Source organism: Capricornis sumatraensis, chromosome 15, assembly GCF_032405125.1.
Source record: "Capricornis sumatraensis isolate serow.1 chromosome 15, serow.2, whole genome shotgun sequence".
NCBI lineage: Eukaryota > Metazoa > Chordata > Mammalia > Artiodactyla > Bovidae > Capricornis > Capricornis sumatraensis.
In genome coordinates, this window is record NC_091083.1 from 42,393,446 (window position 1) to 42,420,165 (window position 26,720).

Below are 26,720 nucleotides of genomic sequence, written 5' to 3' on the forward strand. Positions count from 1 at the left end.
ATTCTTTTTCACATGTATTGGCCTTTTAGATTCTACATTCAGATAATTATCTCTTTATGCCCTTTACCCAATTCTCCCATTAGAAGGTAATGGTTTTTTGTGTGTGAGTTGATTTTTTTTCCATCTTTCCCCATATTGGTTTTGTAAAAATTTATTTTATTGGACTATAGTTGATTTACAGCGTTGTGTTAGTTTCTGATGTACAGCAAAGTGATTCAATTATACATCTATATGCATTTTCTTTTTCATATTCTTTCCCATAAATCACACATTCCCACCTACATGTAAGGGGGCTCCAGGTCATTCATGGAGCTGGCTACCCAGGAAGGGGAGGAGATACGAATTAGTCCTGCGGTCCCGGGTGCCAGGTTGAGAGTGGAGTCCAGACAGGAGGGACCTGCTGGATAACCTCTTACTGGGGCTGTAGAGCAGCCACGGTCCACGAGTGCCCTGCTATTGTAGGGTCTGTCTCTCTGCCATCCCAAGCTGCCCCTCCACTCCCTCTCATCCAGCCTCTGAGCGCCTTTTCCTGGGTCACGTGTGGACTGCCTCCCTTCTGGGTAACACATCCTTTTCTGTACTTCCGCTGAGAACAGTATTTTCCATTTAAGCCTCGCTAGTTCCCTTTCGATACAAATCACCTTGGTTCTGTTTTGCCATTCCCCAAAAAATCTCCTGGATTTTTCCAACAGTCCACAAATTAAACTTTCCTTTTTTAGTCCTTTTTTCTGATTATAAAAGTAACTTATGATCTTCATAGAAAATTTGTTGTTGCTGTTCATATCTGACTCTTCACGACCCCATGGACTACAGCACTCTAGGCTTCCCTGTCCTTCACCATCTCCCGGAGCTAGCGCAAACTTATGCCCTTTAAGTCAGTGATGCCATCCAACCATCTCGTTCTCTGTCGTCCCCTTCTCCTCCTGTCTTCAATCTTTCCCAGCATCAGGGTCTTTTCCAGTGAGTTGGCTCTTCACATCAGGTGGCCAGAGTTTCAGCATCAGTCCCTCCAATAAATACTCAGGGTTGATTTCTTTTAGGATTGACAGGTTTGATCTCCTTGCAGTCCAAGGGACTCTCAAGAGTCTTCTTCAACATCATGGCTCAAAAGCATCAGTTCTTAAGTGCTCAGCCTTCTTTATGGTCCAGCTCTCACATCCGTACGTGACTACTGGAGAAACCATAGCTTTGACTAGATGGACCTTTGTCAGCAAAGATGTCTCTGCTTTTTAATATGCTGTCTAGGTTTGTCATAGCTTTTCTTCCAAGTCATAGAAAATTAGAGAAGCTTTAACTAGAGAATTCTAATCAGGGAAAACTCTGGAGCAGAGCCTGCCCAGTTGAACTTTCTGCAATGATGGAAATGTTCCAGCCATGGAATGTGGAATACAGTCAGCCACTAGTCCCATGAGACATTCAAGCACTTGACACGTGGCTGGAACAAGTGAAGACCGACTTTGTCTGACAGTCATTTACCCACACTGTTTCCCTACTGCTGGAGCCTGAGCGTGAGACCTTGTCCCCTTGGCATTTGCCGTCCATGCAGCAGGACATTTACCTTGTTTAAATAGAGAATACATTTTATTTCCTCAATTGTAGGGATGAGCATTCCTCATACATCAGTAGCTCCTGAGAGCGTTGCTGTATTTCAGCCCAGTTAAATAATGTACATTCATGGTGGTGATTCTCAGACATCCAGAAAAAGTTAGGAGTAAAATCCCACAGGCATTGGTGCAGCTCAAACAACCACTGCCCGCGGCCGCAGTAAGAGGTGAGTACCGCAGTTTCCATCTGCATGTCAGAGGAACCACTCTGGATCCTTCCGTGAAGGTGACCCATCTGTCTACGCCCTGGTCCCTCCACAGCTTCCATCCGGCCCTCTGGGCCAGCCCCCCACACACCCAGCCACACTGTAGGGGCATGTGTAACTTCAGGCCAAGATGCAGAAGTTGCTTGGAGCTAATTTCAGGCTCACGGAAAAGCAAATTTAGAGGCTTATCGGTCTTGAATGTTTAGTCTTCCCTCTTCTCCGCCTCCAGCTTTTTCCAGGAGAGAGTGTTCCTTCTGAAAGGACAGTCAGGGGCCTCCACCTGTTAGCATTTCAGTGACCCCATGACATCTTTCTGTCTCTCTGATATCAGTACTCAGCGGCCTGTGTGGATTTAATGGCCTCCCCACCCTCGCAAGTGAGCTGCTATGGTTCTGAAGCCATTTTTCCATCTCGCCTAGATGGATTTCCAGGTCATGATTACTGGATAATTACCACTGAGACAGCTGTTTTATGCAAAGTATTAGGTTCAGGCATCTGACAACAAGGAAGGAAGGCAGTTGCACAGATTTTGACATTTCTGAATACTTGTGTCTTGCTCAGAAGCCAGCTAGCTACCTAAGTGCCCCCAGTAATAGCTATTTCTAAAAGTCGGTTTGGAAAATGAGTACTTCTTATTCCATTTCGGTGATAAGTCTCTCCCACCTGCTCCCACCAAACTAAGAAAGTCACTGGGCAGGCTCCAGGTAGCTAGGGCAAAATCTAGATTTCTGAGCTGGGGCTTAGAGACATAAAAGAAACCTAAGAAGCAGCGAACAGGAGCAGCAAGGGAGTCTGTCTTTCTCTCTCTCCAAGCAAGAGTCCACCTTATTCCAGAATCCATGGAGGTAGAAAGAAGTGATTGGGAGCGTTCTTCCCCCACCCCTCTGTCCAGGTCACTCTTCTACTCAGACACGAATTGACTGCCTGCTCTGTGCTGAGCTGGTACCGTCGCTGGGGCTGCCTCAGTGAGCCAGACAGACACTGTCCTGTGCTCCTGGAGCCCCCGCCTCTGGGAGGGCGTGACCGCACAGTGTGACCCCTGCGCTCCTGAGAGCTGGCCATGCAGCATTCAGGGCAGCATGTGGCTGTGTGTGCAGGGGCCAGGGCACCTGGATGTGTGTGAGGGAATGACCCTTACCCTGAGAAACTGAGATTATCAGAAGCGAAGCAGGTGAAGGTGAGAGGCTTTTTCTAAGCAAAGGAACAGCTAGTAGAAGACCCAAGATATGAGAATGTTCCAGGCGCTGAAGGGCCCAAGGACAGTTCCTCTGCCTGGGGCTGTGGTAGGGGCTGTGGGATGGACAGGGATGAGTGGCAGGGGTGAACTGGAGCCCAGAGAGGCCACATGGGCAGGGACACTGAGAGCCATGGTCGTGGGGACAAGGAAGAGGGTGGTGTGATTGTCCGTCCTTTGAGAAAGAGAAGTCTAGCTGTAGTGTGGGGAAAGGGTTAGTTCAGTTCTGTTCAGTAGCTCAGTCAAGTCTGACTCTTTGCGACCCCATGGACTGCAGCACGCCAGGCTTCCCTGTCCATCACCAACTCCCGGATCTTACTCAAACTCATGTCCGTTGAGTCGGTGATGCCATCCAACCATCTCATCCTCTGTCGTCCCCTTCTCCTCCTGCCTTCAATCTTTCCGAGCATCAGGGTCTTTTCAAATGAATCAGTTCTTCACATCAGGTAGCCACAGTATTGGAGTTTCAGCTTCAGCATCAGTCCTTCCAATGAATATTTGGGACTGATTTCCTTTAGGATGGACTGGTTGGATCTCCTTGCAGTCCAAGGCACTCTAAAGAGTCTTCTCCAGCACCACAGTTCAGAAGCATCAATTCTTCGGGGCTCAGCTTTCTTTATAGTCCAACTCTCACATCCATACATGACTACTGGAAAAACCATAGCTTTGACTAGACAGATCTTTGTTGGCAAGTAATGTCTCTGCTTTTGAATATGCTATCTAGGTTGGTCATAACTTTTCTTCCAAGGAGCAAGTGTCTTTTAATTTCATGGCTGCAGTCACCATTTGCAGTGATTTTGGAACCCCCCCAAAATAAAGTCTGCCACTGTTTCCACTGTTTCCCCATCTATTTGCCATGACGTGATGGGACCAGATGCCATGATCTTAATTTTCTGAGTGTTGAGCTTTATGCCAACTTTTTCACTCTCCACTTTCACTTTCATCAAGAGGCTCTTTAGTTCTTCTTCACTTTCTGTCATAAGGGTGGTGTTGTCTGCATATGTGAGGTTATTGATATTTTTCCTGGTAATCTTGATTCCAGCTTGTGCTTCATCCAGTCCAGCATTTCTCATGATGTACTCTGCATAGAAGCTAAATAAACAGGGTGACAATATACAGCCTTGATGTACTACTTTCCTAGTTTGGAACCAGTCTGTTGTTCCATGTCCAGTTCTAACTGTTGCTTCTTGACCTGCATACGGATTTCTCAAAAAACAGGTCAGGTGGTCGGTATTCCCATCTCTTTCAGAATTTTCTACAGTTTGTTGTGATCCACATAGTCAAAACCTTTGGCATAGTCAATAAAGTGAAAATAGATGTTCTTCTGGAACTCTCTTGCTTTTTTGATGATCCAGAGGATGTTGGCAATTCGATCTCTGGTTACTCTGCCTTTTCTAAATCCAGCTTGAACATCTGGAAGTTCACAGTTCACGTACTGTTGAAGCCTGGCTTGGAGAATTTTGAGCATTAATTGGCTAGAATGCGAGATGAGTGCAATCGTGCGGTAGTTTGAGCATTCTTTGGCATTGCCTTTCTTTGGGATTGGAATGAAAACTGACCTTTTCCAGTCCTGTGGCTACTGCTGAGTTTTCCAAATTTGCTGGCATATTGAGTGTAGCACTTTCACAACATCATCATTTAGGATTTGAAATAGCTCAACTGGAATTCCATCACCTCCACTAGCTTTCTTCATAGTGATCCTTCCTAAGGCCCAGTTGACTTCGCATTCCAGGACGTCTGGCTCTAGGTGAGTGATTACACCATCGTGGAGCCAGACAAGACAGAGGGCAGCCAGACCAGTTATGAAGCATTTGAAGGAAAAACAGAATATGTGACCTGGGGGAGAGACCCCCCAGGGGAGCCAGGGTGGGAGTGCATATTTAAGCGACAGGATTCAGGGTTGTGCCTAGAACCGGATGAGGTGTGATGTATCTGAGGGTCATCCTGGTGGAGACATCAGGCAGACAGTGAGATCAATTCAGAGGCAAGACCTCTGACAGTCAAGAGTGTTGCTATGGGTTGTTAAGCCTAAAGCTCCTACAGGGAGTAAGGGCAAACAGAGAAGAGAACCAGGACCATACCCTGATGTCAGGTAGTGAGAAAACCATTCAGGGAAGGAGGCTGGGGGGTGGTCAGCCAGAAAGGGCAAGGATGAGGAGAATGTTTCCAGAAAGACTGGCCACATGGAGGAAGGCTCTTCCCAAGGTCCTCCTTCTAATGCCAGCTGTCCTCCAGCTGTCACCTCCTCCGAGAAGCCACCCAGCCATGTCCACTGCCTCTGCAGTGGGGGTGGGGTGTCATCTTCCCTCACCCTCTGAGAGCAAAGCTGTGTCCGACTCAGCCAGTGCACCCAGAACCTACCAGTCGGTTCTCAGTGCTACCACGTCTTCCTTCTCAAGGAAGAATGTTCTCGAGGATGAATGTTCTTGAGTCGATCTTCTGGTATGCAGTTTCTGTTCCAGTTGCCAGTCCAGTTTTTCTTTTTCTGCAAACCCTGCCCCAACCCCGGGACAGCTGCATGGAGCCCTTCCCCACTCCACTCTCAGTGAGGCCACGTGGGCAACTTGCACTTGACCTTGGCAGGAATACTGACACCATGGAAACCAGGAAAATGCAGAAACCATTGCCAGGGCCTGGCCACAGGCTGTTCCCACAGACCCAGTGGGGTAACTGGGGATCGTCTGGGGGCTTCGCAATGAATGATTCTTCTCAAGGCTGTTCTAACAAGGCCCTAGGGGCTGCAATGACACCACCCAATTCCCTAAAGGTGAATCTTGCTCTTTAGATTTTAGTAAAAATGAGGTGATATTTGGGGGGAGGAAGGGTCTTTCCTCGGAGAAGGCAACGGCACCCCACTCTAGTACTCTTGCCTGGAGAATCTCATGGACGGAGGAGCCTGGTGGGCTGCAGTCCATGGCGTCACTGAGTTGGACACGACTGAGCGACTCACTTTCACGCATTGGAGAAGGAAATGGCAACCCTCTCCAGTGTTCTTGCCTGGAGAATCCCAGGGATGGGGGAGCCTGGTGGGCTGCTGTCAATGGGGTCATGCAGAGTCGGACATGACCGAAGCTACTTAGCAGCAGGGTCTCTCCTGGGTCACCAAGGCCTGAAGTAGATTCAGTCTCACCATCAAAGTTTTAGATCCCTCCCGAAACCACTCTATTCTGCAGATGAGGATGTGGTGAGGACTTTATTCCAGGTGTGTGGGGGGGTGACCCAGTAGGGGGTGGGCAGGTGTGACCAGAGAGGTGGGTGGTGGCTCTTCCAAGGCTCGAGGAGGAGCCACAGACACAGACCTCAGATGCCAGCATGGGCTCCAGGAAGTCAGGTGGTCCCACCAAGATGGTAAGAGGGGCCCATATGCAAGCCTAGAGAGTTAGCAGGTGGAGAAAGCCCTGGCTTTTCTCCTGTGCCCTGCAAGGTGCATCAGAGAGTCTAGAATTTTCAGGCTAAAGCCTGACTCTAAGTGCAGACGTGACCCCTTACCAGCTCCATGGCCTTATGTAATACTGCGATTTGTAGTAAGAAATTTATGTTTGGTCTTTTTTTCTAGCACAGAGCTCCTGAAAGCCTCAGAATTATCTTTTTATGTGAATGAAGTGACTTTAGGATAGCACCTAAGGATGGAGCTGGTTGGCAGGAGAGCCAACCCTGTAGTTTGAGGGCTGGAACTTTGCTTCCCAGTACTGTGAACTCTGGGGCAGAGAGAGGGGCTGGAAGTCCCTCAGTCAGCAGCAGCTATAGATTTAATCAGTTGTGCCTCTGTAACGAGGCCTGTGTAAAAGCCCCAAAACAATGGGGTTCAGAGAACTTCTGGGAACACGTGGAGATGCAGAGAGAGTGGGCCCCGAGAGGCCCGGAACCCTGAGCCTTTCCCCTCACCTCGCCCTGCACGTCTCGTCCATCTGAGTCACATCATGTTTTAATAACCAACCCAGTGATGTAGTAAGGAAAGGGTTTCTCTGAACTCTGTGAGCCCTCCCATCAAACCAGCTGACCCCGAGGAGGGGGTTCCTTTCTGGAACCTCTGTGTGAACCTCAGATCTATGACCTGCTCATCAGAAGCACAGGCGACAGCCTGGACTTGTACCTGCATCTCCAGTAGGGGTGGGGGAGACAGCCTTGCAGGGCTGAGCCCTAGCCTGTGAGACCTGATGGTGCCTCCAGATAGATAGTGTCAGATGAAGGACACCCAGCTGATGTCGTAGAATTGCTTGGATAGGTGGGGAAACCACACACCGCAACACACACACACACTCACACTCACACTCACACTCACACTGTTAGCTGAGTCTTACTGGGGCTAAGGGCTACTTCCTGGAGCCTCAGCTGTCTCACCTTTACAGGCAGCTCAGGACACCTCGAGGAGCTGCCGCGAGACCTCAGGGCAGCCCGTGTGTGGTCACGCACTCTGGGGAGAAAGCTGTGTTCCAGTGCTTCTCTTCGGTCAGCTCATTCACTTTTCTGACCTCATGTCACTGTTCAAGGAAAGCCCCCCACCCTGTGATGTTACATAGCGTAAAGTCCCAGCTGGATGTATCCATTTGGAACCCAAGCCTAAGCAAGTGTTCAAACCACTCAAGTTAGAAAATGCAAAGTGACAACAACATGTGTTCCGAGTTATAAACCAATTAATGAAAATCCAGGGGCTTCTTGTTTTTCCTAAAAGCATTTGCTGGTCGGGTGGAGCTGACCTCAAAACATACAGAGATTTTAAACTGCAATGTGGGGGAAGTCAGAGTCTTTGAGGCTGGAGGTTCAGGTCCTTAAACAAATGGTATGGGATTCAGAGGGCTGTTTTATGAGCCACATGCATGCAGGAAATTGGGGGTGATGCAGTCTCTGTGTGCATTTGCACTAAAAGACACATCCATGGAGCCTAAATTCCTGTTGACTCAGGAACCAGCCAGCCTCCTGTTTCCTCTCCAGCAACTGCCAAGAGGGAATTTGAGGATGAAAATTCATAGTTTCGAAGGCAAGAAATAAAAACAACGTTAAATGTCAAGGCTGAACAATCCGAGTGCGTTGCCTGCTCTCAGAAGGGCATTGCCATAGGGACCGCCTGCCTTTGCACTTCCTGGGCTTCGCATCTGTGAGGCAGGAGCAGGGGATGCTGGTTTAGGTCCACACTGCACAGTTGAGGCTCCAAGCCTTATCCAGAGGTGAGAATGGTTGGTGAGACTGTCTGGCTTAGCAAGACCCCAAGAAACTAGTTTTTTACGGGGGTAAGACTTAACTGCCCTTAAACTTCCCTCGTGACCCAGTGGTTAAGACTCTGCGTTTCTACTGCTGAAGGCACAGGTTCTGATCAGGGAACTGAGACTATGTGTGCCTCATGGGAAGTTGCACTGGACAGGGCTCCTAAGAATTCCAGAAATTGTTGTTTGTATTTTTTTTAATCTTCAGAGTTTGCCTGTTAACCCCACTGTGTTACTGTGGAAAACAAACAAAATATCAGAAATTGAATGTTAACTCTTCTTTGCCTTTTCAAAATAGCAACCCTCACTCATCACTTCCCATCAAGTTCAGGTGAAGGTCACAGACATTTGAATGCAAAAGAGATTAAAAAGTTTAGTCATATTTTTCAAAATATTGCTCTCATGACCCACGTTATTTAATTTACCCTAAAAGTTGTGTGTCAGGAAATCGGAAGCTCCCTGGAAGTCAAGTCCCCCAGTAAATAAGAATCAGGCCATGCGGATGGAGAATTCAAGTGGCCACAGGGCAGTCAGCAAATGCCGCTGCTGGAGAGGGCAGGGATGGGGTTGAGGGTGGACCAGGCCAGGGTGCCCCCTGGGTGTCAAGGAAAGCGCCATTCCCACTGCAAAGCTGCCATTTGCCCTCCATCCTGGAGGAGAGTCTTGGCCTCAGTAGAATTTACCGCCTTGCACTTGGCAGATGTTCGGGAGCCTAACTGTGTCATCCTCTCTCACAGATCCGGCTGAACAGCAGGGGGCTGATCTACTCCGTGGGCTTGCTCCTGGCCTCCGTCTTCGTCACGGTGGGTCTGCGGCTCTCTCTGCTCTCCAGTCCCCACCTCTCCCCCCATCCTCTTGGGTTCTCTGGCTACAGAGTCTGTTTGGACACCAGCTGGGCTTGGCCTCCCAGTGGATAGGGACAGTCAGCCTCGAGGTTGCCCCGTCTTGTGGCGGTATCCTCCACAAGTGGATCCTGGCAACCCATGAGAAAGCTCCCTTTCTGAAAGGTGCCAGCCTCCTCTCAGAAGCACAGCCTGTCTCATGTCAAACACAAACATTTATCAAAAGCAATAGGGAGAATCCCACTTTTTCTGCAAGATGAGGCTACAGAAGGTTATATTCCAATTAATTGACTATTCCAGGTTCCTAAACATCTCCCTAAATCCATGGATGTGACCAACACTCAAAGACTGAGGACAGACTTGCTGGACAGTGAGTGCACTTTGATGCCTCTGCACTGCCTTGGCCATCCATCCACTTGCATAATGTACTATTCCAACTCAGTTGACACCTTTGGTGGGAGCAAGTTCACACCACCATGTGGACTGACCCACCTGCCCTAAGTGTCTGATAACATACATGTATGCTACTGAATTTTCACAGTAGGAAATGCAATGTGTTTTTTCCTGAATTGTTGAGGAACCATTTGTTGAATTACACCTGTCATGAGAACATACATATGTAGAGAATGGGAATTCACAAGGGCAGGAGAGGTCATTTCCAGGACCAGCATGCAACTCCAACGCCAAGGTTTTACCAAACCAAATACTGCCTTACACAATAGTGAAAACTCATCTATTCATTCTTTTTAGGAGGTTTTTCAGGTTAGTATGACTTAGGATTATTATGCTTGTAACTGTCACACAGGTGCTTACTACGGGAATTTCCCCATCTGGAGCTCACCACACTCCAATAGGTAGTCACTGATATCAGCCCCATTATACAGACTAAGTGAGGCCTGTAGGGACCTTGTGCCTGACCTCCCAGTGCCCGCTGGCTTGCAGGTGCACTGCGTCTCCGGATGCTGTGGCCGGGCATTCCTGGGACAGGGTCTCACCACTGCCCCTCTTCCCTGGAGGGCTGTTGAAGGACTGAAACGAAGTAGGTCTGGGAGAAGAAGCAAGTTCCAATATCTGAAGTTTTCAGTGCCAAACTGACATCCCAGGGGCGATGTCAGAACAGCTGGTTCAGGAGGAAGCCCACGCTGGAGACACCAGGACGTAGAAGGGGTTTAGAGCCAAGAAGTCGGATGAGACCCCCCCAGGGAGTGAGCGTAGGTGGAAGAGAGAGGCCGAAGTGTGAGTCCCCAGTGCCCCGGACAGTCAGAGCTCAGGATGCTGGGGACGGAGCCGCAAGAGGAACACAGAGGGAGCTGTCAGAGCGGCCGGAGGGAAACCCGGTGCGCATGCGGGGTCTGGGACGCGGTGGAGGAGGGGCTTCGTAACCCGGGGGGTCCCCACGCCCTCTGACCCTGCTCTGTGCCTCGCAGGTGTTTGGCGTCCACCTGAACAAGTGGCAGCTGGACAGGAAGCTGGGGTGCGGGTGCCTTTTCCTATACGGCGTGTTCCTGTGCTTCTCCATCATGACGGAGTTCAACGTGTTCACCTTTGTGAACCTGCCCATGTGCGGGGACCACTGACCCGCGGCCGCGCCCAGCTCGGCCCCTCCTTCTGTGCAATACAAGCGGGCGCCCGAGTCCGCCTCTGCGCTGCCCGCAGGCCTCCGCTTCCCACCCCCCTGACTCTTCCTGGGCCCTGCCCCTACCCCCTCTACCCTCCACCGCCTCCGGAGCCGCCAATCCCGGACCCCCAACCCCACTCCGGCTCTGCCCTCCTCCACGTGAAGACTCCCGACCTCCGCGTGGATTTTCAAGCCCGATTTTTGAACAATGACTGAGATTCTAGAAAAACTGGCTGCTAACTGGCCTGAGCCAGGCAAACTTAGCATATATCCCTCCTCCTTTTTTAAGTTATTGGATGGAAGACCGGCCTGATGTATGAGCCGAGACAGTGGAGAAAAGAGAGGAGAGGGTCCACGCGTGACAGGGAGCGTTTGGGATTTTCCTTATGTTTGGGGCTGATTTCTAGGTTCCTGAGTCTGGGGGTTGTTTGGTTTGGGGGGCTCCCCCCTTTTCTTGTTTTCCTTCCGGAGATGGAGACTTTTTTCCTCGCATCTTCTCTCACCGGGCTCTGGATCCTCACTGATCCACTGGGCGTCCCAGCTGCGTCCTCTGGGGTCGAGTCCCAGGTGCGTTGGAGCTTGTGTGGATCTAGCGCCCATCGGAGGAGCGGCTGGAGAGGCCCCTGGACAAACTCCTTTTCGGCACACCCAGGGGCCTGCCCTGAGGCCCTGGGTTTTCTAGGAAGAAGACAGCTGCCCGCCTGTCCATTCTGACCATCACTCTCTCCCCAGTTCTTTCTAGCCTCTCAAGCAATAGTTGAAGCCTACCTGCCCCGGTTAACCTCTCCATCCTGAGCACCAGGCAGCTGGCACCGCAGGTGCCTCCCACCTGAGACTCTGAGACTGCTCTTGGTTTGGTGTTTGGGGGCGCAGGGAGTATGACCTGGAGGCAGGAGTTGCAGACACTGGTTTCTCGGGAAGTGGAGAAGCGCACTTTGCACAGACACCGCCCCTCGTACTGAGTACACTGGACCCTGACTGCTGGCTCGAGGGCCAGCGTCTCCTCCCAGCCGCCACGCCCAGCTGCCCCAGCGCCCCGCTCCCTTCCCCGGGGGGTGGGGAGGAGACACAGGAAGGAGGAACAGAACTGACACCTTGGAAACGCAGAATGTGTTGGACGCAGACTCACTCAAGGGCGTGTTACTGTGGATGTTGTTGCCAATGGCTGCTCAGCAGCTCTGCTAGGTTCTGTCCGATGCTGAATTACTCCGCAGACAACTCCACCGAGTTGAGACCCACCCATGCTTGTTCACTTGTATTTATTGAAACTGTGGATTCTCGCCCCGTGCTGCCCCATGTATTTACTTTAAGCACTGATCACCTATTCATTCGGTATGGTTTTCCCCTTCCCCTGTACACACTCTGGTATGAACTGTAAAAATAACCTGCTACGAATGGGTTGAATGTTTCTGTCGCTGGCGCCCACCGAGGCCGGCCTTGGCCGAGGGGCACCTGCTTGCCGGAGGAGCGGGAGAGGGAATCACCACTTTGGGCTTTCGGAGCTGAGACACACTTATGGATTCTGTTACACATTTTGCACTGGTTTTACGGAGATTGTTTTCTTGGACGGATAGTGTAAAATAAACTTCTCTGTTCTGTATCTTTCCTTGAGCAGTTTCCTCTTTGCTTTCTCCCTGGAGTGAGGAGGACAAAGGGAAGGTGAAAAGATGGTGTCACGGAATGTTTACTGTCTCAGTTGACGCCTCTGGGAATCTGGTCAGTGTCTGGCAGATTGCAGGTATGAAGTGACAAATCGTGGGTCCCTTCTGAATCTTGAAGGGACTCTAGGCCTGTCATTCTGTAGAATACGTGCGACAATGTGTTAGGAATTCTTTCAGCTGGACATAACAGGAAGAGCATTCCAGAGTTGACAGTGATGTCCAGCAGGGCTCAAGTCACCCTCCTGTCTGATTTTAGTAGATTTCAGTTGTGAAAATTAAGACTTCCCCAAGGTGGTTCCTTAAGAAAGAAAGACAGTAATACATAATAAGCCATATTCTGCATGACTCTCAAGAAATCATTATCAGGGGACTTCCCTGGCAGTCCAGTGGTTAAGACTCCATGCTTCTACTGCTGGGGCTGGGGGTTCCATCCCTGGTTGGGGAACTAAGATCCTGCATGCCGTGAGGTGCAGCCAAACAAACAAAAATCATTACCAGGATCTAAAAGTAGACCAAGAGGAGCAAACAAGCCAAGTTTCCACCTGAACCGCAATATAATTGTTTTATAGGAATCAGAAGAAAAATAGCTGGTAATTCACAGTTCCAAATTTATTTTTAAAAATCTCTTCCCAGGTGGTGGGAAAATACTAGGAACTTAGCTTTGTCTTGAGTGTTTACGTCTAAAAGTGTTTTACTCCTATACTGGTGCTTTTTATAAATACACGATAGACATGGACAGGGTATTACCATAATGTGGATTGGTGCTTACAAAGCATCAGATGCTTTTATGTTAAATATTCTGTCATACTGGTCTTGATTAGTTTTAGTCTTAGTCTTAAGCAAAGACATTTGATCCAAAGCCTGATTTTTTTTTTTTTTTTTTACACAGTTGCTGTGAAATCTTGAGAAACCAAGGTTCCAGGCTAAATGTCTCAGAGAGGAAATTCTGGGACAGGTTGTTTCCATGTTTCATGCACCATGATTGCTGACCTAGGAACTGGGCAGGGTTCCTTTTTGAAATGAGCCCCGGGCATCTTTCTGCCAGGTCTCAGCCATGCACACTGTGTCTTAAACTGCTGACTGAGAACATGCTTCTGACTGGGCCAGCTGTCCAGCAGTGCACAACTGCTGATGCAGCTGTTTTCCCTGTCCTGGGATTTATTTATTTGGGAGAGGTTGGGATGAGTTAGAGGGAAGAACCTTCTTACAGCGTCCCAAACCTGCTGGTATCACCAGAGAAACCCTCTCAGCAGTTTTTTGGGATGTGTTGATTTCTGTAAACTCCCAGGCTGTGATTTCATGCACAAGGGGACACCTCAGTGGCCCTGAATGGTGAGGGGAGCAGGGAGTGGATCCTGAAGCTTGCACTTCTTCCTAAACAGCCTGGATGACCCCAGGGGGTACCACCACACACCCTCTTTCTAGGAAGTGTGTTCCCAGCATGGCCAGCACCTACCAAAGTCACTGTCCCCACACATACCCTTAGGTGGCCTTGCATACACTGAGAGGCCATGAAATTTCCAGATGGCTTTGCCACTTCCCAAAGCAAAGTGCTGGTCCTACCCTTGAAGGGAGAGTGCACTTTTATAGGTATATGGTTTGTATTTACCTCCAAGAAGACCTGGAGAGCTGCTTATTATGTTTTCCTAATCTGTGGCTTCTGACATTTGTAGCTTAGTCCTAAATGTACGTGCTAGGGTTTGAGACTCTATGTATCTCAAACAGCAAATGTGAACTTATTTTAAGCACTCAGGTTAAAAAAAAAAAAAAAAAGCCTAAATGTCTTTATTTAAAAAGGGGGGAGGGCAGGGTAATAATATTGTAATGTCCAGACAGTTTTGAGTTGTAATATATAAAATAGGAATAACATTCAACCTGCAATAAATATAATTAAGTGTAGCCTTAGAGCTTTACCTAACTGTTCATGAAAATAGTCAGACTTGGGGCAGAGGGGACAGAAACAGGAAATTAGAGTTGATAATGTTGCTCTTTCCAAGATTTATTTTCATCTTTTCAAAATAGGATGGTTATGCCATTAATAGATAATTATCCAACTATTCTGACCCATTTTGATCAAGTATTTTGAAGTAGATGGGACACTGCCTTCTTGGATTTTGTGTCCTCTTGTACTAATTAATATGTCTCATTTATTTTGATTTTCTGCAGTGGCTGCTCAACACACACACATGCACGCACAGACACACACACCATCTATCTGACACCAGAACTCTGTATGAAAACAACCCAATGGATCTTTGAAAGTTTTCCAATTATCCAGCTGTGTATTACAGTCCAACTGCAGGAATCCGGTCTATTCAGCCAAGTTTTCTCTAATAAATAAAATGCCACATATTCATCTCATCATCATCTAGAGTTTCAGGCACTGCAGAAATGTTGGAAAAGTCAGACACTAAGCCTGTGGACAAGCAGAGATTAGCAATGTGCACGAGATAAATTATGCCATGCCTCAGGATTGATATCACATTGAACTTTGTGGTTCATTTCAAAATACAAGGCAGGATAATAAACCTCAGCAAAATCTTTCAGATAGCTTACTGCTGCACTCAGGACGTTTATTTCCTTAGTAAAGTACACCCAGGCGTCCCATTAACTTTTTACTGAACCACAGTTTAGCACACGTTCTTGCCAAGTTGTAGAGGTTTTAAATATAGTGAATAATCATAGTTAATACTCATCCTGGCTTTTGTTTTTCTTTTTGCAATGGGTGGGAGGAGGGGAAAGAGGTAAGATGAGAGTTTCAGCATCTATGCCATTCAAGGCATAAATTGAAGTTATTTCATAAGTGTATTCAAATATATGTGAATTACATTTCTTCTTTACACAACATCCATCTTATCCTGTCTGTCAAAAGCTGAATTTGGTGATATCACATCTTAGGTTTGTTGGAACAATTAATCCAGTAACTGATCCCAGAGAGCTTTATACAAAGCTCGCAATGAAACGTGACAAGGAATTTCTGGATCCTGGCAGTTTGTTTTTTGGGTACTTCTGAGCCATGCCTACAAGTCATCGCTAAAAAGAGCTGCACATGTGTGAAAAAGTGCTTTCAGCATAAAACTAGTATTTTTAAATTTTGGCAGAAAAAAATGTATCCACTCAGTTTCGTATCTTTCTTTTTGACACATAAGTCAAAGGTTTCACCCATGATTAAGATGATTCATTCTTCAAACGCTAGATAATAACCCTCTGCTCTGGTCAGACACCTTTACTCCAACCACCAATCTGGGTTTGAACCCAGATGCCTGCTGCTTTATTATTAGAAGAATCTGTGTCCAATGATTTCAGATATGTAAAACATTAATTCCATAATATCTAGCAATTCATTTCATGTCAGGTTGAATTGTTCTCTCCAGTTGCTTAGAAGTTAAATATAGTATTATTCAACTTCATATATGAAAAAATGCATTTACCTGCATTTACTCATCTTATGGTCTAAATCAGCATTTTCCAAATTTAATTATGCATCAGACTTACCTGTAGATTTGTTAAAATACAGATTTGGGGCTCCTACCCCTGAGTTTCTGGTTCAGTAGTTCTAAGGATAGACCCAAAAATTCATTTTTCCACTATCCCTGCTGGGTCTGGGTCACACTTTGAGAATCACTGGTGTAAATAAGGTGTTTTGCCCATAAAGCCATATTTTTCCTACAGTAGCATCTACCAGTATCACTGGTGTTCAGCTTACAGAAAAACACACAATACAGACATATATTATTCATTTCATTCTTTCAAAATACCTTTTTCTTTCTACTTCCACTGAGCTCTACGAATGGCTGAAAGTAGGAAACGAAATATGATCAGTTCTTCAAAACCACATTCTCTGTTATCTGCCAGGAAGCATCTACTCACAGTCAAAGACAGCCTTCAAATTAAAACTAAAGCAGATCAGAGCAAATGGTTTAAGATGAAAACATAGGAGAGTCAGGATTCCGGGTAAGTATTAGCTTGGGAGAGATGTGAGCAGGCCAGCGCCATTTTCATTCCAGGTGAAAAAGATTTTGTTCTAAATCCCAACAACAGAAAGTACCGATGAATATAGGAGAAATTTTCAACACACAAACTCCGAGTTGCACTTTACAACTGTATCTAGCTACGTTTCTAATCTAAACATGTTCCATTGATGTAAATCCATCCAACACAGATGTCATGACTCCAAGAAAGACGTAAGAGCCTGGCACTAGAGTCAGCTTACTCTCACTGCCATGACCGGGGTTCAATCCCTGGTCAGGGAATGAAGATTCTGCAAGCAGCACAGCCAAAAACAAACAAACAAACAAACAAACAAAAAACACCCCAGCTAGAGATCCTGCCTGGGGCTCAGAAACCAGCATCCCCAGGCTGCCCAGATCAGTTTCCACCTAGAAACAACTGCTACTCCCAGGTGAGACAGGTCCAGGAGTGGCGCTTTCTGCAGCCAGACCTTAACTTGGTCTTGGGCTCCTGGCTTATCCATGAGAACCTCAGGGAACACACTGTGTTCCCAGATGACCCGGTAAAAGCCACATTTTTATATCCACTAAAAGAGCTCAAGAATCAGGAAGTGGGTTGAGGTATTACTCTGCACAGTTGGGGTGGGGGAGGACAAGGAGGAAAGGCAAAGTCTTCCTTCTAGAAATATAACATTTTATACTTGGTCTCTGCCCATATGGGGTGGTCCCCAGGAAAAAAAAGATGAGATCTCTCCCCGCGCCGAGAAGCAACCGTATAGCCGGTCAAGTAACGTGTGTGCTCCAAGGGCAGCGTTGCCCACTCAGGCCCACGTGTGTCTTGTTACTATTAATTGAATGCAAGGTATTGTATTCAAGGTACTTCTTCATTTTTTTCCCCAGACCCCTTGGTAATAGAAGCAGGTCTTTTACCCTCCCAGGCAGAATTTAACCTGCCGCCTGGATGTTAACCAAGGGCACTGCTTAGGAAGAAGAACAAAATGTTTGAAGATGAAAGAAAGAGAGCCCTGCCAAGAAAACTCACTTGTTTGTTATCAGTCAGGCAAATCAATTCATTGAAGGCGTCAGTGCTTCACATGCCCTGGATGACCAGGTAACAGGGTTGTACCTATGACTCTCAAAAGGAATTGAATCCAATTCTGAATTTTAAACTCCATTTTGGTATTTGTTTCAGGAAAGAATTCTGGCCCTGTGGCATTTTAACCTAGGTGTGCTGGCTGCACGGAAGGTTTCACAGTTTCCCCATGTGAATCTGGGACAAGACAGCCTTTCAGGGTGAGGGGTAAGTTCCCCCGCACACCCCCCTGGGAAGGTGGCATCCTGTATCGCTGTTTTCCTGGGAGTTCCTGGTTGTGAGTCAGCAGTCTGGAAAGCAATGGAGGCCAGTCTCAAACGCTGCCAGGTCCCTCTGTTTTCTCCCCCCACTTCACATCCGTTGATTGTCCTAATCGGTCCCACATGGCACTTGGTCATGTATCACAGCCTGACCTGACTTCTCCCCTCCCCTTCCCCAGAGGTGTGCAGAGCTGGGTTCCTCAAGGATTCTCATTACCGAAGCAGAGCAGTGATGCCAACGCACAGCAAGCACCGGCATGGAGAGGGCTGGGTTAACAAGAGTCCCAGGTTCTGTGATACAGGAAATAAAAATGGAACAATTCTAACCCAACTTTTGAGCTCTAGATAATGACATGGTGGCCATAATAGCATCCTTCTTCTTGCTAAAGGCATAATTCAGAGGAGCCAGCAAGGTCTGGACATAAAGGCACTTGGAGACACAGATCCCATAAAGATGAAATCGCTCAGCAGTAACTGTTTGCCTGGTTTTCATGGGCCTGCTTGGCCCAGACAGTGTCTATTTCCCATGGAGAGGGACATTCAGGGGGCAGAAGATACACAGAGCAGCTTCAGAGGGATATTGATGGCTATGAGCGTCAGAAAATGTGTTACCATAAAAATGTTTACTTCAGCAAATGAGGCAGGTTTTAATTTGGGGACCCTTGAAGCAAGCAAATGGCAGAATGGTATTCTGTTTTACCCTCAATGTCTGCAAAAATACCTCTTATGTAAATAACTGGGCATTCTTGATACTTGGACATGGAGTGTGTACACAGGGAAAGGAAGTTAACATTGAACTTTACAAGCACTGGACTGGAAGTGGAGAGTGCAATGTTTTAAATAAAAACTGTATTTAAAATTGGCACCATTATAAAAAAAAAGTCTTTGCATGAAGACTTCACAGGACTGGTGCCTCAGGTTCCCAGTCTTGATGAGAATTTTAAGGTAATAATAGTTGTTAAAGTCGCAATCTTGTGTCTCAGAGACTTCACCTGAAAATGTAAACATTAAAAAAGCTGCGAGTAGACAAAACCAAGCAGTCTTCTGCTGGCTCTTCAGAGACCCACCCCCACCCTGGAAAGTTGTGTATTTTTTTTTCCCTAGGCAAAGCTTTCCTGGGCCGGCTGGTGCAGGAGGGCACTGAGAACACACAGCAGGTGTCCTTGCTGGCTGCCGGAGTGGGGCAGGCTTGTTCCTTATGCAGGAGAGGGTGGAGGTGTGTCCAGGGGTTGGTTGGAGGGATGGCTTAGGTGTTTTGCTTCCCTCAGGTGGCACGAGCAGTTGTGTATTGTGACAACAAGCCCAGCAGACTTTTCCGAGGCCTCCTGGCTGCAGGTCAATGTGCGGGTCATGGTGCTGAATTCAGTCCTAAAGCAGTGGCGGCTGGGCTCCACATTATAATCACCTGGGGTGTGTTTCTGATTACCCACCCCCTCCCTCGCCGTCATTCTGAGCTGGACGATCTGGTTACCTGTTTTGGGCTCCCTGGATGTTTCTACCTGTGGCCCTGGTTCAGAACCACAGCTTATGGAGTATAATCAGACCATCTGGGATATTTGTGCAGAACCACGCAGGAATGCTGTGGGTCTTTGCTACTCAAAGTGTCGGTCGGCCTTCAGCAGGCAGCTTTGACTAGAATGGGAGACTTGGGGAACCCTGTAGAAGGGCACTGTCCGCTGGAACTTTCCACAGGAATGTGACTGTCCTCCACCTCTGCCATCCGATATGCTAGCCATGAGGTGCACGTGACTGTTGAGCACTCGAAAGGTGGCTTGGGCAACCAAGAATAACCTTTTTAATCCTGTTTTGTCTGTTTGAACTTGCATGAGGAAAGCCATGTGTGATGAGTGGCTGCGGAGCCAGTAGAGTGTTAAGGGGCTGACCTGGCCAACAAAGATGGTTTAGTTTCCTGGGGGTCCAGTGGTTGAGACTCTGAGCTTCCAGTGCAGTGGCCATGGGTTCTATCCCTGGTTGGGGAACTAGATCACACATACTGCACAGCACAACCAGGGAGGAAAGGAAAAAGAAGGTAAAGTTTCTTCCTTGGTGTTGAGAAGATGCCCAGGGGTCCTGAGGCTGGTTGGCCGGAAACAGGAGGTGCCTCAGGGAAGCGGTGCTCACAGGGTGCTCAGACCAGCAGCATCACCCAGGGGGCGTGTTAGAAAAGCAGCATCTCAGACCCTACCCAGACCTCCTGAATCAGAACCTGCATTTAAAAAAAACTTTTTAAAATTTTTCTTTATTTATTTGGGTTCACTGAGTTTTAATTGCAGCATGTGGGATCTTTTAGCTGTGGTATGCAAACTCTTAACTGTGGCACATGGGCCCTAGTTCCCTGACCAGGAATTGAACCAGAGCCCCCTGCATTGGGAGCAGAGAGTCTTAGCCATTGGACCATCTGGGAAGTCCCAGAACCTGCATTTTAGCAAGGTCCTGGGTGATGGATATGAACATCCGAGTTTGAGAAGCTCTGACAGTAAATGTCACTCTGCTCTCCAGGGGACAGGTGACCATTTACACACATACTCTTCTAGAAAGTCACTCTGCATTGTTGGCACCTGAGAATATTACAGGAAGTACCAATTGGGTTTCCCGAATAGGTCATGGAGAGCAACACACTTGAAATTGGGGATGGATTGGTTTTCCCAGTAGTCATGTATAGATATGAGAGTTGGACTATAAAGAAAGCTGAGTGCTGAAGAATTGGTGCTTTTGAACTTTGGTGCTGGAGAAGACTCTTGAGAGTCCCTTGGACTGCAAGGAGATCCCACCAGTCCATCCTAAAGTAAATCAGTCCTGAATATTCATTGGAAGGACTGATGCTGAAGCCAAACTCCAATACTTTGACCACCTGATGCGAAGAACTGACTCATTTGAAAAGACCCTGATGCTGGGAAAGATTGAAGGCAGGAGAAGGGGATGACAGATGATGAGATGGTTGGATGACGTCACCGACTCAATGGACATGAGTTTGGGTAAACTCCAGGAGTTGGTAATGGACAGGGAGGCCTGGAGTGCTGCAGTCATGGGGTTGCAAAGAGTCAACTTTGCAACTTAGCAACTCAATTGAACTCAACTGAACCGACTGCTGAATTTGGAAGGTGAGGGAGTCATCTTTTCGTTCTAATAAGACCCTGTTTTCTTTGGATGAAGGGATGACTGTGGAGAACCTCACTGAAGGACCAAGATCTAACTCAGGGTGAATCTTCATATTCACCCCACTCTTTAAACATGGACTCACGTGGATACGCTGCCAGGAATGTTGCTAATACTGGAAATTCCTGTGTGGTACTGATAAACAGACCTGTCTTCTTTCCATAATCAATCCAGGACTGATTCTACATTTTTTCCTTCTAAAATTCCATAAGATTTTGTGTCATTTGCAAGATTTGAGAGATTTCCTGTGGGGAGAAAAAAAAATAGCTCAACCAAGAAAGTCATTGCATTTAGCAGAAGGAGGCAGAAAATAGAACAAAGAGGGGAGTGGTTTTTATGCAACAGCAATTTTTTTGTAATAAGTGTGGGGACAGGTCCCCCTGGGAGGACATTTAGGCTGTCATTTCTGAAAGGATAATTGAGACACAGCTGGATGGCGGCAGGGTTTGAAGCCTGAAGCAAACACAGCCAGGAAGCGGAGGAGCAGATGATTCAGCCCCCAGGGCATGGGTAGCTGGGTAATTTCCTCACCCAGGGGAGCACCAACTGTCATGCTGGCATTGGTGGTGTCCTGCAGTCAGCTGGGCGCAGCCATCTTGCTGTGCGTGAGAGGAGAACCCGTCCTCAGGCAGCTCACACGAGTAATTCAATCACAGCTCTCTGCAGGCTGAATTCTGGACGTTTAGCCCAGACCGCCCCTGGATTTTCCTTCCCTTGGGCTCTCCTGTCCCCCCAACTCCTTTTCCCAGTTAGCACCCCAATCCAAACATAAAACAACTGGGAACTGGTTTTAGAGGTCTCTTTCACAGCTGCTCAGGCCATTTGAAATACCGCCCGCCAGAAGAATGGGGAAAAGGGACAGGGAGTTTGGGATGGACATGTACACATGGCTATATTTAAAATGGGTAACTAATGAGGACCTACTGTGCAGGGAACTCTGCTCAGTGTTATGGGGCAGCCTGGATGGGAGGGGAGTTTGGGGGAGAGTGGATACATGTGTATATGTATGGCTGAGTCTGTTTGCTGTCCACCTGAAACTATCACAACATTGTTAATTGGCTATACTCCAATATAAAATAAAAAGTTAAAGAAAAAAAGAAATACCGCCCCCAGAAAGCAATTCAATGATTTCACACCAACTTTCATCTCCTCTCTTCCTCTTCTACAATAGCTATTTTTAAAAACAATTATAGACTATCATTAGCAAAAAAAAAAAAAAGCACAAGATGAAAATAAAAGTGGTGTTTAATTCTGGCATTTTATGTGATTCCATCTACACAGTGAGGGATCTGGTTAGTCACCTCCTCTGGGGACTTATTAGGCCTGTCACAGGAAAGCACAGCATCTGAGCTTTGACCCATAACCTCTTCCATCCTACCACAAAAATAAGGATATAGAGAAAACGTCCAGAAGTATGTTAAAACACACAATCAAAAAGTTTTTTGGTATATTTTATGTAAAAGAAAACAAGTATAGGTCTAAGAATGTTAACTCAATAACAGGAACCAGTGAGATGGTAAAGCTGGTTACCATCTTTAGAGCATCTACCATCCAAGTGCATTTTGAGGATCTGGGGATTTGTAAATTCACAGGGACTGTGAAAAACAAAGTTCTCAATATAGAATTAAAAGTTCTGTGGTGCTTCTCACTCTAAGTGAGAAGCATGCAGGAAACAGTGAAAAATTGAGATGTGATTAACTGTTAATTTCTATTTGGAGGGATTTGACAAAAAGAATTATGAAAGAAGTTCCTTCTCAAATATTATTTTAACCTTAAAATAAATGAGACAAACTTAGGTTACCTTTTTAAAAGAGATACACTGATTTTATCATAAATGGATGTTGAATTTTGTCGAAAGCTTTTTCTGCATCTATTGAGATGATCATATGGTTTTATTCTTCAATTTGTTAATGTGGCATATCACATTGATTGATTTGCAGATGTTAAAATATCCTTGCATCCTGGGAATTAATCCTACTTGATCGTGGTGTATGATCCTTTTAATGTATTGTTGGATTCAGTTTGCTAATAATTTGTTGAGGACTTTTTCATCTGTGTTCATCAGTGATCCTGGTCTGGTTTTGGTATCAGGGTGATGCTGGTCTTGTAGAGTGAGTTTGGAAGTGTTCCTTCCTCTGCACTGCACCAATCATTTTCATACTTTTATGAAGTATGTATTTGTTTTGCCATTGATGGTAAAGGACTATTTGTGTTTATCATTCTTTTTCCATTTGTGTGCATGAACTAGGGGTTTAATAGAGGTGACAGCATGTATTTCCATTTTTCATTAATCTAAGTATAAGCCAGTCTTTATGTATTTGAAAAAGCTAAGGCTATTAGTAAAGCTAGGCAAGTTTCACAATACTATTGTTCAAAGAATAACAAGACTTGTCACATTTTGTGACTTTAGTTATCTTTTAAGTTACTTTGATAATTGTTATGGATTGAACTGTATCTCTCACACACACATACACATACACACACAAATATGTTCAAATCCTACACTCTATAACCTGTAAATGTGACCCTACTTGGAAATAGCCTTTGCAGATATAATCAAGTAAAGATGAGATCACACTGCAGTCAAGGGGGTGGGACCCTACCCCAATGACTGCTGCTGCTATTGCTAAGTTGCTTCAGTCATGTCCGACTCTGTGCGACCCCATAGATTGCAGCCCACCAGGCTCCCCTATCCCTGGGATCCTCCAGGCAACAATACTGGAGTGGATAGTCGTTTCCTTCTCCAATGCGTGAAAGTGAAGTCGCTCAGTCGTGTCCAACTCCTAGCAACCCCATGGACTGCGGCCTATCAGGCTCCTCTGTCCATGGGATTTTCCAGGCAAGAGTACTGGAGTGGGGTGCCATTGCCTTCACTGACCTCCAATGACTAGTGTTCTTATAAAAGGAAGATTTGGATACAGACATACAGGGAGAATGCCCCATGACCATGGAGACAGAGGCAGGAGTTACTCTGCCAGAAGCCAAGGACTGTCCACAACCACCAAGAAACTCAGGGAAACGCACAAGACAGACTCCCCCTGGCCCCCACAGGAAGGAACCAACCCGGTTTTATTTCAGACCTCTGGCCTCCAGAACTGTGAGAGAATATATATATTATTGTCTGCAGCCACCAGGTTAGTGGTACTTTGCTATGGAAGCTCCAGGAAACTAGTCCTGTGACGCTTCAGAGAGCGACACAGAAATAGAACCAAGTTTATCAGCTCATCAGGTCTCTCTGATGGGACCTTAGCTGTCATTTCCAGGGAAGAATTGTAACCACTGGTGAACATGGAGGAAATGGCACGACCCTGTTTAACCCTTCAGCATCCCTTACCAGGTGAGACCCATAGGCCTCGCCAAGCTGGCCACCTCTGCAGCAGTGCTTCTGTGGGAGAGCCTTCCAGGCCGCCCCTGGAGATGCCAGGGCCACACAGACCCTGACCAGCACTTGGACACACACACCCCTGAAAGCCCCCCAAGCTGGGACTAGACCCCGCTGCCATTCTGCAGGGGTGGGCTTGACCCTGGGCTTGTGAGATGAAGCTTAGTCTGGAGGCATGGCGAGGGGGCGGGGGTTGCTGGGGTGCATAAGAGAGACCCACGCTTCTGCAAGTCCTGCTCCCATTCACTCATAAGCAGGTGGGCGGGCTGAGGGCCCACCCAGCAGCAGGAAGAAGGGAAAGGGAGGGCTCTCCACAGGAGACATCAGCTTCGAGGAAGAAGCAGATGCTGAGGCTGGAGCTGGGCTGGGAGAGTAAGACTTCACTAGGGGGTGGGAGGGATGCTCTGTGAGCAGGGACACAAAGCACGGCCTACTTCTGCCTGTGCTGAGCACTGAATGTCCACCCTCGGGGGCTGCTAGCTTGAGAGCAACGCCACCCCCTGCAAGCATCTGCCGTGTAAGCCCTGCGTTCGGAGACCAACAGAAAGAGAGCCCAGTAGATGTGACTCCCCATAACACCGGCATGCCCGCTGGCCCTCACAGGGGACAGTGGGGGACGCTAAGTGTTGAACCCCCATGTCCAGGTCTCCAGAAGCATGTTTTCAGAGAGAAAGTGGATTTCCTGCAGCAGTGTGTGGAATTGAAACTCTGGATATTTCTGAAGGTCTGGGATGGTAAATGTCCTCCTTTGATAACAGAAATGATTTTAAAAAGTTATAAAGGGAAGGAGGAAAGGGAGGGAGGGAAGAGGAAGGAAAAGGCAGTAAGAAGTCTCCAGAGGGAAGGGACATTTAAGAAAAAACAAGGTTTCCAATAGGAAGTGAGTCGACATATAGCATGATCATGATTTTGAAGAATTGAAGGGGAATAAGAAGAGAATTCACTTGGCTTTGATGCTGGAAACATTTCTCTTTACATGTCCTGGGAAGAGTGATGTTGTATTCGCAGAAAAGGAAAATTAATCTTAGCTTGTGATGAGTCTGCAAAATGAGCACCAGTTATAACTGTGTTAATGTGGTTTGTGTTCAGTCTTTAGAATCAACCTCTAAACCAAGTCTAGAAAACTGACTTATGGTTTCAGAGCAGGATGCACCTGTGAAAACCTGCAGCTGACAATGAGCGTGTCACTGAAGCCGCCACACATCTGTCCTCCCAGTCAACCCCAACGTTTTGGGCACCAGGGATCGGTTTCATGGAAGACAATTTTTCCACGGACCAGGAGGCGAAGGGATGGTTTCAGGATGATTTAAGTGCGTAACATTTATTGTGTACTTTATTTCTATTATTATTCATCAGCTCCGCCTCAGATCATCAGGCTTTAGATCTCAGAGGTTGGGGACCCCTGCTTTGCACGACCTCTCCTCTCCTCTTCCAAATCTGCTGGGTCTTTTGTCTGTTGTTTAACACACCTTGCAGGGCGCAGCTCTGTACCCTGGGCCTGGTGGTTCCCTCCCTCTCCTTTCAGCTGAGCAGATCTCCCCTTCTGCCTCCATCCTGTGTCCCTCAGCAACCCCAGTGGATGATGGCCTCACTGCCCATTTGGAGATGGCGCCTCAAGCTGACTACCCGATGGAGGAGATGAGGAATGATCTCTTAATACCCCCTTATAAAATAAAAATGCACGCCAAACATGCTAGCACAGGGAAATTCCAGTGTCTCCTTTGGAAAACTCTCCTAAGGTTTTCTGATCTCAGCATGGAATCTGATCTATCCTTGAATCATCCCTGTTAGCTCAGATGGTAAAGCATTTGCCTGCAATGCAGGATACTGGGGTTCAATCCCTGGATTGGGAAGATCCCCTGAAGAAAGGCATGCAACCCACTCCAGTATTCTTGCCTGGACAGTTCCATGGACATGGAGAATTCCATGGACAGAGAAGCCTGGCTGTCTACAGCTCATGGGGTCACAAACAGACACGACTGAGCAACTAACAAACAACTACATTCTCAAGTCTGACCTATTCTTGATCATTTCAACTTGCTGAACAAAAGTAACACAGACCTTTCTGTTCTGGCCATGCTCATTATGAATCACACTTAAACAGGGCACATGCCCCTTTTCTTGCCAAGAAGAGCAGAGGGACAAGCCAGTTCCCCATGAGCACCCTGTTACTTGGACACAGGCCCAGCAGTTCCCACCCTTCGCTGCAGAATGCCAGCACCTGGGAAGCTTTGGAAAATCCCAACCCGTTCAGACCAACTCCCTCAGAACCTTGGGTGCTGAGGCCCAGGCCTCAGTGTGTCTTAAAAGCTTCCTGGGTGATCCCAAAGAACAGCAAGGCTAAGGACTGATTCACAGGTTGCAGCTTCCAGACTGTTCTAGGACTTTGGCTACATATTAGCATCACCTGAGAGCTATAAAGCTGCTGATGCAGGCACCCCACCCTGGAGACTCTAATAGGTCAGGGCTGTGACCTGAGCCTCAGGGTTTTATCAAACTCTCCAGGTGTAATG

At 47.3% G+C, this 26,720-nt stretch overlaps 1 protein-coding gene across 1 annotated transcript in view; it reads left to right on the top strand.

The window, feature by feature from the left end:
• SLC24A3 (solute carrier family 24 member 3) overlaps nucleotides 1-10,664 on the top strand; it is a 424,483-nt gene extending 413,819 nt beyond the window's left edge. The window contains exons 16-17 of the mRNA XM_068987406.1: nucleotides 8,983-9,048; nucleotides 10,515-10,664. Of these exons, the coding sequence (XP_068843507.1) occupies nucleotides 8,983-9,048; nucleotides 10,515-10,664 (216 nt within the window). The remainder of the gene's footprint in view (nucleotides 1-8,982; nucleotides 9,049-10,514) is intronic.
• The last annotated feature ends 16,056 nt before the right edge of the window (nucleotides 10,665-26,720 follow it).